Here is a 12,018-nt window from a genome sequence, read left to right on the forward strand (position 1 = left end):
TATTACTCCATACATTTTCCCTGACACCGAAAAGTACTTGTTACATTTTGAATGCTTATCAGGACAGGAAAATGCTCCAATTCACACACTTATTAAAAGGACATTCCTGGTCATCCCTACTGCCTCTGATCTGGCGGACTCACTAAACACATGCTTCGTTTGTAACTTATGTCTGATTGTTGGAGTGTGCCCCCGGCTATACGTAAATAAATCAACAAGAAAATGGTGCCGTCTGATTTGCTTGATATAAGGAATTTGAAATAATTTAAACTTTTACTTTTGATACTTAAGTATATTTTACCAATAACATTTACGTTTGATACTTAAGTACACTACCGGTCAACATCTTTTAAACACCTACTTATTCAAGGGTTTTTCTTTATTTTTACTATTTTCTACATTGTAGAATAATAGTGAAGACATCAACACTATGAAATAACACATATGGAATCATGTAGTAACCAAAAAAGTGTTAAACAAATCAAAATACAGCGGCAAGAAAAAGTATGTGAACCCTTTGGAATTACCTGCATTTCTGCATAAATTGGTCATCAAATTTGATCTGATCTTCATTTAAGTCACAACAATAAACAAACATGGTGTGCTTAAACTAATAACACACAAATTATTGTATTTTTATTGTCTACATTGAATACAGAATTTAAACATTCACAGTGTTGGTTGGAAAAAGTATGTGAACCCCCTAAGCCAATGACTTCTCCAAAAGCTAATTGGAGTCCGGAGTCAGCTAACCTGGAGTCCAATCAATGAGACACGATTGGAGATGTTGGTTAGAGCTGCCTTGCCCTATAAAAAAACTCACAAAATGTTTGTTTGCTATTCACAAGAAGCATTGCCTGATGTGAACCATGCCTCGAACAATAGAGATCTCAGATCTAAGAACTGTTGACTTGCATAAAGCTGGAAAAGGGTTACAAAAGTATCTCTAAAAGCCTTGATGTTCACAAATTGTCCACTCCCTAGGAGTGGCCGTCCTGCAAAGATGACTGCAAGAGCACAGCGCAGAATGCTCAATGAGGTTAAGAGGAATCCTAGAGTGTCAGCTAAAGACTGACAGAAATCTCTGGAACATGCTAACTTCTCTGCTTTTTAAATGTATTTTACCTTTATTTAACTGGGAAAGTCAGTTAAGAACAAATTCTTATTTTCAATGACAGCCTAGGAACAGTGGGTTAACTGCCTTGTTCAGGGGCAGAACGACAGATTTGTACCTTGTCAGCTTGGGGATTTAAACTTGCAACCTTTCGGTTACTAGTCCAACGCTCTAACCACTAGGCTACGCTGCCGCCCCCTGCTGATGAGTCTACGATATGTAAAACACTAAACAAGAATGGTGTTCATGGGAGGACACCACGGAAGAAGCCACTGCTGTCCAATAAAAACATTGCTGCACGTCTGAAGTTTGCAAAAGTGCACCTGGATGTTCCACAGCGCTACTGGCAAAATATTCTGTGGACAGATGAAACTACAGTTGAGTTGTTTGGAAGGAACACACAACACTATGTGTAGAGAAAAAACGGCACAGCACACCAACATCAAAACCTCAACCCAACTGTAAAGTATGGTGGAGGGAGCATCATGGTTTGGGGCTGCTTTGCTGCCTCAGGGCCTGGACAGCTTGCTATCATCGACAGAAAAATGAATTCCCAAGTTAATCAAGACATTCTGCAGGAGAATGTTAGGCTATCTGTCTACCAACTGAAGCTCAACAGAAGTTAGGTGATGCAACAGGACAACGACCCAAAACACAGAAGTAAATCAACAGCAGAATGGCATCAACAGTAGAAAATACACCTTCTTGAGCGTTCCAGTCAGAGTCCTGACCTCAACCCGATTGAGATGCTGTTGCATGACCTCAAGAGAGCAGTTCACACCAGACATCCCATGAATATTGCTGAACTGAAACAGTTTTGTAAAGAGGAATGGTCCAAAATTCCTCCTGACTGTTGTGCAGGTCTGACCCGCGACTACAGAAAACGTTTGGTTGAAGTTCTTGCTGCCAAAAGAGGGTCAACCAGTTATTAAATCCAAGAGTTCACATACTTTTTCCACCCTGCACTGTGAATGTTTACACGGTGTGTTCAATAAAGAAATGAAAACATATAATTGTTTGTGTGTTATTAGTTTAAGCAGACTGTGTTTGTCTATTGTTGTGGCCTAGGTGAAGATCAGATCAAATGTTATGACCAAGTTATGTATGAAGAAATCCAGCTATTTCGAAGGGTTCACATACTTTTTCTTGCCACTGTATATTTTCTATTTGAGATTCTTCAAATAGCCACCCATTGCCATGACAGCTTTGCACATTCTTGGCATTCTCTCAACCAGCTTCACGAGGATGTCACCAGGAATGCATTTCAATTAACAGATGTGCCCTCTTAAAAGTTCATTTCTGGACTTTCTTTCCTTCTTAATGTGTTTGAGTCAATCAGTTGTGTTGTGACAAGGCGGGGGGGGGGGTGGTATACAGAAGATAGCCCTATTTGGTAAAATACCAAGTCCATATTATGGTAAGAACAGCTCAAATAAGCAAAGAGAAGTCCATCATTACTTTAAGACATGAAAGTTAGTCAATGCGGAAAATTTAATGAACTTTGAAAAACTATCAAGCGCTATGATGAAACTGGCTCTCATGAGGATAAGTTCATTAGAGTTACTAGCCTCAGAAATTGCAGCCCAAATAAATGCTTCACAGAGTTCAAGTAACAGACAGATCTCAACATCAACTGTTCAGAAGAGACTTTGTGCATCAGGCCTTCATGGTTGAATTGCTGCAAAGAAACCACTACTAAAGGACACCAATAATAAGAAGAGACTTGCTTGGGCCAAGAAACACGAGCAATGGACATTAGACCGGTGCCAATGTGTCCTCTGGTCTGGAGTCCAATTTTGGTTGAATTTTGGTTCCAACCACTGTGTCTTTGTGAGACGTGGTGTGAGTGAACGTATGATCTCCGCATGTGTATTTCCTCCATGGAGGAGGTGTGGGGGTGCTTTGCTGGTGACACTGTCTGATTTATTTAGAATTCAAGGCACACTTAACCAGCATGGCTACCACAGCATTCTGCAGCGATATGCCATGCCATCTGGTTTGGGCTTAGAGGGACTATCATTTCTTTTTCAACAGGACAATGACCCAACACAGTTCCAGGCTGTGTACGGGCTATTTTACCAAGAAGGAGAGTGATGGTTCTGCATCAAATTACCTGCCCTCCACAATCCCCCGACCTCAACCCAATTGAGATGGTTAGGGGTGAGTCGGACCACAGAGTGAAGGGAAAGCAGCCAACAAGTGCTACGCATATGTGGGAACTCCTTCAAGGCTGATGGAAAAGCATTCCAGGTGAAGCTGGTTGAGGCAAAGGGTGGAATCTGAAATATTACATATATTTTTGATTTGTTCAACTTTTTTGGTTACTAAATGATTCCATATGTGTTATTTCATAGTTTTGATGTCTTCACTATTATTCAAGAAAATAGTAAAAATAAAGAAAAACCCTTGAATGAGTAGGTGTTCTAAAACTTTTGACCGGTAGTGTATATTTAAAACAAAATACTTTTACTCAAGTAGTATTATACTGGGTGACTTTCACTAGTACTTGAATCATTTTCTATTAAGGTATCTTTACTTTTACTCAAGTATGACAATTTTCCATACTTTTTCCACCACTGAACAAACACACACCATACAGAATTTGTTCAACTGTAATTCCTTCCACATCAGACTCTTGTTGTGTCCCAAATTGTACCCTATTCCCTCTATAGTGCACTACTTTTGACCAAGGCCCATAGGGCTCTGGCTAAAAGGAGTGCACTGTATGGGAATAGGGTGCCATTTGAGATGCACCCAGTGTATATGTGTCAGTTTTCCAGTATTCAGGCACTCAGGGCCTTACCATCACCCAGTTTCCCTGCCTGCTCGGCAGCCCCTCCCGCCCCTCCCAGGATATTGGTGAGAACGTTTCCCCCGTCCGCTGGGGGCTGGCCTGCCGCTGCACTGCCGATCCCACCAGGCCTGCTACCTATCCCTCCAGGAGGGGCTGCTTTAGAGCCTGCAGAGGAACAACAATAGCACTGTCAGATGGTATTTTTATTTATTTCATTTTTATTTAACCTTTATTTAACTAGGCAAGTCAGTTAAGAACAAATTCTGATTTTACAATGTCGGCCTACCCCAGCCAAACCCACCCCTAACCCGGACGACGATGTGCCAATTGTGCGCCGCCCTATGTGACTCCTGATCACGGCCGGTTGTGGTACAGCCTGGGCTCGAACCAGGGACTGTAGTGACGCCTCTAGCACTGAGATGCAGTGCCATACACCGCTGCGCCACTCGGGAGCCCAAGTATGTCAGGGGCTTGTCATTCTGTGTTTGGGTAGTATGTCATTCTGTGTTTGGGTAGTATGTCATTCTGTGTTTGGGTAGTATGTCATTCTGTGTTTGGGTAGTATGTCATTCTGTGTTTGGGAAGTATGTAATGTGACTATAGGGGAGATGTCAGTCTCACCAATGCCTGTGAGGGGGGGTGTGACTGTCTTGGGAGGCTGTGCTGCTGCTGCCCCCCCAATCGCTGCTGCAGGTTTCGCCCCCCCAATGGCTGCTGCAGGTGTAGCAGGAGTCGCCTGTCACAGAACAGAAAGAGAGGGGAACAAAATCATTACTGTCTAGCTGTTCAAGAGGTGGAAAGTAAGATGGCATACATTTTCACATGACATTCAATGGATCTTGAAATACCAACCTCATCCAAGATGTACTTACGGCTGTGGTTGGTGACTGGCCCGCGGTGGGTCCAGCTGGCTGCCGGCCTTGTGCCGGAGTCTGGCCAGGTTTATCCTGGTGCTGTGCCGCTCCTGGTCCTGCCCCTGGTCCTGTACCTGGTCCTGTCCCTGGTCCTGTCCCTGGTCCTGTCCCTGGTCCTGTCCCTGGTCCTGCCATGGGACCTGGCCCTGCGGTCCCTGGATTGGCCTGAGGCCCCCCAGCAGTGGTCTGAGGAAGCTGGCTCTGCTGCAGGGGCTGCTGCTGCTGCTGCTGCTGGGTGCGTTGTTGCTGCTGGCCAGGCTGCTGGGCTGGCTGTCCCCCGTCTGGCCCCTGAGACCCAGGCTGCCTGCCTGACTGGGACTGCCCACTGGAACGCTGCCCCTGCTGCTGGGGCACCCCTGGACCAGCCTGGGGTTGCTGCCCCTGGCCCTGCTTGGCCCCTGTAGAGGGCACCCCCTCCTGTCTCCTGGAAGATGAGCCCGGCGGCCTCTGACCCCTGCCCCCGGTGCCCTCGCGGTGGTGTCCGGAGGCCGGATCACGGGAGGAGTAGTCCCCAGAGTCCCGATCCCGGTAGCCCTCCCGGGAGGAACGGGGTTCCGAGCCTCCCCTCTTCTGGGTGGAGGAGGATCCACGGCCCTCAGAGCGGGTGGATGGGTCTTTGGGGTGTGTTCTGGAGGAGCGGCTGGACGACCGGGGCTCCTCGCCAGAGTGGCGGGAAGATGAGTGCCTCGCCGAACTGCCGCCGCTACTGCCATGGTAACCACGGTGGTCACGGGATGATGAGGTGGACGAGGGGTGGCGAGGTTGGTTGTTGTACTCATCCTGAGGCCACAGGTCCTGCTCCTCGGGGGGCTCGTCGTAGTCGTGGTAGGTGTGCTTCACGTTGGCGCTGGTCTGTTGTCTACCTGTGGAGATGTGGCCTGCGCTCCCATGGTGTCTGGAGCGGTTGGCGCGAGCCTCCCTCGGCTTCTCAAACCAGTCCGTCTCCTCCTGACCCAAATGATAGGCTTTTGGACAACAAAGATTAACATCAGTCAGTTTCCTTTTGTTTTGTTATGTGTAGAGAGGAGAAGAAGAGAGACATGCAGACTGAACTGAACCCATGCAGACGACAGACAAAAAGACGGGCCCAAAGTCTCAAAAACATGCAAAGTCTTTCAGAGTCAAACAAAAAACAGCAAAAACGTGTAAAATCACAAAACTCAAAAAATGGAAATGTTTTCAGCATGCAAAAACAGAAAAAGATATACGAAACATAGGCATATGCGGTTTATGCATTGGGCACAACATGCGCGTCTTTTCAAACAGTCACATAACAGAAGGAGCCGTCGTGCTGCTCTGAAGACCACACTTGGCATACAGACTCTTTCCAGCAGACAGAGAGACAGAGGAGGTCAGGCAGTTAGTGGCATTCAGCACCAGTTACCTTCGCTGTCCGACACAGCTGCGTGCATGTCGTCTACAAGGTATGGGTCATCTGGTTTGTACACGTGGCTCCTGGGCAGGTCCTTCATGTGGTGATCCTGGACGTCCGGCAGGGAGTGGCTAGAGCCGTACTGGTTCCTCACGTCATGGGGATCCCCTGGTACCCCGGTGCCGCCTCGTCCGATCCCCACAGGCTTCCCCACGGGGCTGAGGGGGCTCTCCTCCTCTGAGTTCCGTCCACCGCGGTTGCCTCTCTGAGACCGCTCCAAGGCGTCCCTCTCGTAGGACTTGCTCCTGTAGCCTGAGGAGTCCCTGGAGGAGATCTTGTCCATGCCATAGCCTGTCGACCGGGATCTCCCCGAGCCATACATCCGGTCCTCCTCTTCCAGGGCTTCCCGGCTTCCCGGCTGGCCGCCATAGTACTTCTGCTGGTCGTAGCCGCTCTTCTTCACCCCGGACCGGGACACCACGGTGCAGCTGCCGCCGGTAGAGGTGGTCATGGTGTAAGAGGCCAGGTCAGACTCCACGTCCCGCGCCTCCTCGATGGGGGAGAACTTTGAGATCTTCTGCTCCATTCCTTGCTTCCTGTGCTTGCTGCGCTTACCGGAGGAGACCACGGCAGGGGCCAGGTTCTTGGATGGGTGTTTCTGGGGCCCTGGGCCCCCTGGACGTGTTGTGCTGGGGTGTTTATTATAGTCGTCATAGTAATAAGAAGATCCCCCAGTAGTGCTGGTCCGGGGGTCCACAGCGCCCTGCTGGTGGTAGCCCGTGGTGCCTGCAGGCATGTACGGGTCCACAGGCTCATTGCCGTAGCCAGTCTGGCGCACGGGGCCGTTCTCACCGTAGCGTCCTCCTATTGGATGGCCAAGAGCATCAACAGCAGGGCCCGTGTTCTCTTTGGTCAGCTCGCTGATGTCGTCAATCATGACGTAGTTCCTGGGGATATTCTGCTCCAGGTTGGAGGTGTAGAGGCCGTCTGCAGCATAGGCTGATGTGGGGCTGTCCACTCCGTGGGTCAGCACAGGTTCCGGGGGGCGGTACTGCCCGTAAGCGTTGGGCATGGTGTTAGAGGAATAGACTGTGCCAAAGCAGGTGTCTGGAGCTGATGTGGCCACCGAGACGGCAGGGTTACTGATCACTTCGTAGTTGGTGGGCAGCTTCTGTTCCAGGTCAGCCAGGGAGGTCTGACGAGGCCTCTGGTGGACAGTAAGGATCTCAGCCTGGGGCTGATAGGACATCCCCTGGCCGGGGTAGGGGCTCTGACCTGGGTAGGGGAGGTGTTGGCCTGGGATAGAGGGGTTGGGAGGCTGGAAACCCTGGTGGCTATGCTGCTGCATGCCCAGGTCTGTATGGTAGGAAGGTTGGCCATAGCCCCCGTGGGCTGGGTAGCCTGGCTGGGTCTGGTAACCTGGGCCTTGGGGTGGGTGTGGCTGGAAGGTGCCTGGCTGGGGCTGGCCAGCTGTTGGGTACTGAGGGGGCTGGAAACCGATCTGTTGGTAAGCAGCGGTTGGCTGCTGTGTGGGTGTGGGCTGGCTTTGTGGGTACTGATAGGCCATGTAGGAGGACGTGGGCGGGTACTGGGAGGCCGGGCCGAGGTCGTTGGTGAACTGGCTCAGCGGCGCCGTGCTGGGCCTCGTCAGCAGACCGTTACCATCGAACGTCCCCGTGGCCGCAACCATCCTCAGGTTGTTAAGCTCGGTGTCCGACATGTAGTCACGGGCGTCGCCCATGCAGCGCATGTAGGCCAGCTCCCTCCTCTCCCTCTCCTTCACCAGGGTCTCCTTGCGCTGATGGATGCCTAGTTCCAGGTACCGCAGCTTGGCGTCAATCTCCTTCTCCTCCTCCTCCAGCTCCTGCTGCTGCTTGCGGAGCTTGGTAGACTCCTGCTCCACGGCCTTCAGCTCGCTCAGCAGGCCAGCCTTAGTGACCCCCTGGGCGGGCCTTGGCAGCACCCTCTGGGGCTGCATCCCCGGTGGGCTGCTGTACATGTGGGACATGGCTGGGGTGACGATGGGGAGACTGCTTTCTTCTGGAGGAGGGCTAGGCAGGGTCCTCTTCACCTTTCTCATCAGAGAGTTCTGCTGCTGCTGCAGGGTGGCCATCTGGAGCTAGAGGAAGAGAAGCACCATTAGGACGACACGCACATAACAATGAACAGAATGCCTGCATGGAAATCAGACTAATTGCACAAGTGCTTATGTGACGATTACAGTCCAGTCTCCCTCTTCTACTCATTGTAATTTTTTTTATAGCTTAATTCAGAAAATGTCAATTTCATAGAATAGCTTAGCATCAATTTAAGGTAAAATGTATAATTATGTTTCAAATTAGTTTGGGTCCATTAAAAAACACTTCCATCATAAATAAATGAGCAAAAATAATAACCAAGAGCAAGTTTCTTATTAAACAGAACTCTGTAAAAGATGAGTGCTACAATGGGAAGAGACCGTGAAGAATAATGTCCACGTGAGAGAGAATGGACAACCTGGGAGCGATTCTCAGGCATAAATAATGAATATTCTGATTTTCAGAGCCTTATAAAATTCTAATCGTAACATAGCCATCCACCTTTTCCTTACTTATCTCAAAACCAAATGGCAACAACAACAAACTAAGAGCAATAATAAATCATTGTTCACAGAAGAGAAAAAACAGTCGAACATGGCAAGATTCCTTCTTTCTACTTACAGTTTAGGAGTTGTGTAGACCCATGGTGAATTGAATACGTATCCGTGAGAATGCCATTTTTACAAATGTTGATGAATGGCCAGCACAAATAAAACAAGAAAATATATGCAAAACTCCTCTTATGATTTCTATGTGTGCCTGTTCCTCTGACAGCCTTCGCACCGAGTGCAGAAGGATCTGACTTTACTTTGACCAGCTGCTAACATGCCGGAAGACAGCAGGGCTGTAGCAGGATGCCTTCACATTGTGTCTCCCCTTGGCATGTCTAAGGGCTTTGCCAGATATAGCGGGGATAGCATGATGGAGAAAAAGAGGGATGGGGTGGGAGGGGGAGTGTGTGTGTGTGTGTGTGTGTGTGTGTGTGTGTGTGTGTGTGTGTGTGTGTGTGTGTGTGGAGAAAAAGAGAAATGATGGAGAAAAAGAGGGATGGGGTGGGAGGGGGAGTGTGTGTGTGTGTGTGTGTGTGTGTGTGTGTGTGTGTGTGTGTGTGTGTGTGTGTGTGTGTGTGTGTGGTGTGTGTGTGTGTGTGTGTGTGTGAAAGCTAGAAAAGGCAAAGTCGAAAAAATAAAATGATATCAGGGAAAACTATGGAGTGAGAAACAGAGAGGATGGTATAATGGAGTAAAGGGGAAGCTTGCTTGGTGCCTGGCATGGACAGCTGCTCTCCTGAGAACATTCTGTCACGTCCTTTGATGCCAAACCCTGTGTGATGCATATGTGCTCTCACACAAGACTCTAGTCTATTCAGTATCACTCTGTTCAGTATTGTGTTGTCTACTCTCTGTGCTCTCAACTGTATATAACACAGTTATAATAAAAAAGTTGTTTGAGAACAAATGCTTGATCTCTTCAAAATAATAAATGTATGTATTTATTTTCATAGCAGGTCATTATGATTTACAGTGTCTTAACCCTGTTAGTCCCAAGTATTTTTGCAAATGTATTTTTGCAACACACGAAAATACCTCTAGTTCTGGCTCAGAATGTTTGTTTCTCAATTTCTACATAATCTCTATATTTTAGAGAAGACAGGACATACACCAGTTGCTACTAAGAGTTACATCTAGGTCTAAACATGAGTTTACCCAGCAAACAGGGGATGTCCTAAGAACATTAGGCGACGTTCCCAATAGGTCCCTTTAAGGGTTTTGGCGAGACGTTATCCAACTGACGTTCTGAGAACGTTCTAGGAACATTGAAACATGACGTTAACCGAGGGACCATAAGAGCATGTTCAGTACAGGTCCCAGTTTGGTCACAGTATAACGTTATAAGGTATTTTGATGGTCATTAGGGAACGTTGGGAAAATGTTCCTATTTGGTTCTGATAGGATGTTATCCATGGGACATTCAATGACCACAAGGGGACGTTTCATGAAGGTCCCAAAGGAGCATTCTCTGGGGGACCTTTGTCTACTTCCTGTTAGTTACCAGGACGTCATTGAGGACCATGTTAGGACTTTTGTAAGATGAACCCGGGTATCTAGTGATGCCTCTAGCACTGCTCTTAAAAAAGTGTGCCATGGCTATAAAAAATTATATATTCTGAATCAGGGCAGGATAGATGTTACGTCTGCTTCCAACTCACAAACACGTAGATCCCCTGAATGCAGCTCACTTTCCAGCTCCCACTCTCAAACACATAGATCCCCTGAATGCAGTTCACTCTCCAGATCCCAATCACCTGAATTCTGATCACCTGTTCACACACCTGTATGTCATTATCACACACTATTTAGTTCAGTTCTTTGCACCCCATCATTGTGAGGTATTATTTGTTTTGTGACACATTTCTATTCGGAGCTCTGATTTTCTCTGAATTTAATCCTCCTGTGTGTGATCGTTTTTGCCTGCCTCACTAATGACGCCTTTTGCCTATTCCCTGCCTGTACCTTAGCCTATCGGATTTCCTGTTATCAACTTATTGCCTGATGTCCCGGACGACGTTATTAGCCTTTTCCCTGCCTGTACTGTTGCCTTTTTGGACCCCCTGTGTATGACCTTCTGCCTGCCCCTGGACCCAGCTACCTGCCTCCTCCTGTGTATGACCTTCTGCCTGCCCGCTGTTGCGCCTTCTTCACCACACTGTCTGTGTGAGTGGACTATTTCAGTTCGTCTGTGATGTGTACGCCGAGGAACTTAAAACTTTCCACCTTCTCCACTGCTGTCCCTTCGATGTGGATAGGGGGCTGCTCCCTCTGCTGTTTCCTGAAGTCCATGATCATCTCCTTTGTTTTATTGATGTTGAGTGAGAGGTTGTTTTCCTGACACCACACTCCGAGGGCCCTCACCTCCTCCCTGTAGGCTGTCTCATCATTGTTGGTAATCAAGCCCACTACTGTTGTGTCGTCTGCAAACTTGATGATTGAGTTGGAGGCATCTATGGCCACGCAGTTGTGGGTGAACAGGGAGAACAGGAGGGGGCTGAGCACGCACCCTTGTGGGGCCCCAGTGTTGAGGGTCAGCGAAGTGGAGATGTTGTTTCCTACCTTCACCACCTGGAGGCGGCCCATCAGAAAGTCCAGGGCCTCCAGCTTGAGACCTAAGGCCTCCAGCTTGATGATGAACTTGGAGGGTACAATGGTGTTAGATGCTGAGCTGTAGTCAATTAACATCATTCTTACATATGTATTCATTTTGTCCAGGGATAGGGCAGTGTGCAGTGTGATGGCGATTGCGTCATCTGTGGACCTGTTGGGGCGGTATGTAAACTGAAGTGGTTCTAGGGTGGCCGGTAAGGTGGAGGTGATATGATCCTTGACTAGTCTCTCAAAGCACTTCATGATGAAAGAAGTGAGTGCTACGGGGCGGTAGTCATTTAGTTCAGTTATCTTTACCTTCTTGGGTACAGGAACAATGGTAGCCATCTTGAAGCATGTGGGGACAACAGACTGGGATAGAGAGTGATTGAAAATGTCCGTAAACACTCCAGCCAGCTGGTCTGCGCATGCTCTGAGGACGTGGCTAGGGATGCCGTCTGGGCCAGCAGCCTTGCGAGGGTTAACACGTTTAACTGTTTTACTCACATCAGCCACGGAGAAGGAGGGGGGGGGGGCAGTCCTTGTTAGCGGGCCACGAGGGTAGCACTGTATTATCCGCAAAGAGGGAAAAGGAGGTGTTTAGTT

The 12,018-nt window shown here is 48.4% G+C and overlaps 1 protein-coding gene across 1 annotated transcript in view; it reads right to left on the reverse strand.

Moving 5' to 3' along the window:
* Positions 1 to 3,897: 3,897 nt before the first annotated feature.
* Positions 3,898 to 12,018, reverse strand: part of bsnb (bassoon (presynaptic cytomatrix protein) b) — a 116,902-nt gene continuing 108,781 nt past the window's right edge. The window contains exons 15-18 of the mRNA XM_038965688.1: positions 6,207 to 8,283; positions 4,781 to 5,787; positions 4,530 to 4,644; positions 3,898 to 4,073 (exon numbers count right to left, since the gene is read on the reverse strand). Coding sequence (XP_038821616.1) covers positions 3,898 to 4,073; positions 4,530 to 4,644; positions 4,781 to 5,787; positions 6,207 to 8,283 — 3,375 coding nt within the window. The remainder of the gene's footprint in view (positions 4,074 to 4,529; positions 4,645 to 4,780; positions 5,788 to 6,206; positions 8,284 to 12,018) is intronic.

Source organism: Salvelinus namaycush, chromosome 2, assembly GCF_016432855.1.
Source record: "Salvelinus namaycush isolate Seneca chromosome 2, SaNama_1.0, whole genome shotgun sequence".
NCBI lineage: Eukaryota > Metazoa > Chordata > Actinopteri > Salmoniformes > Salmonidae > Salvelinus > Salvelinus namaycush.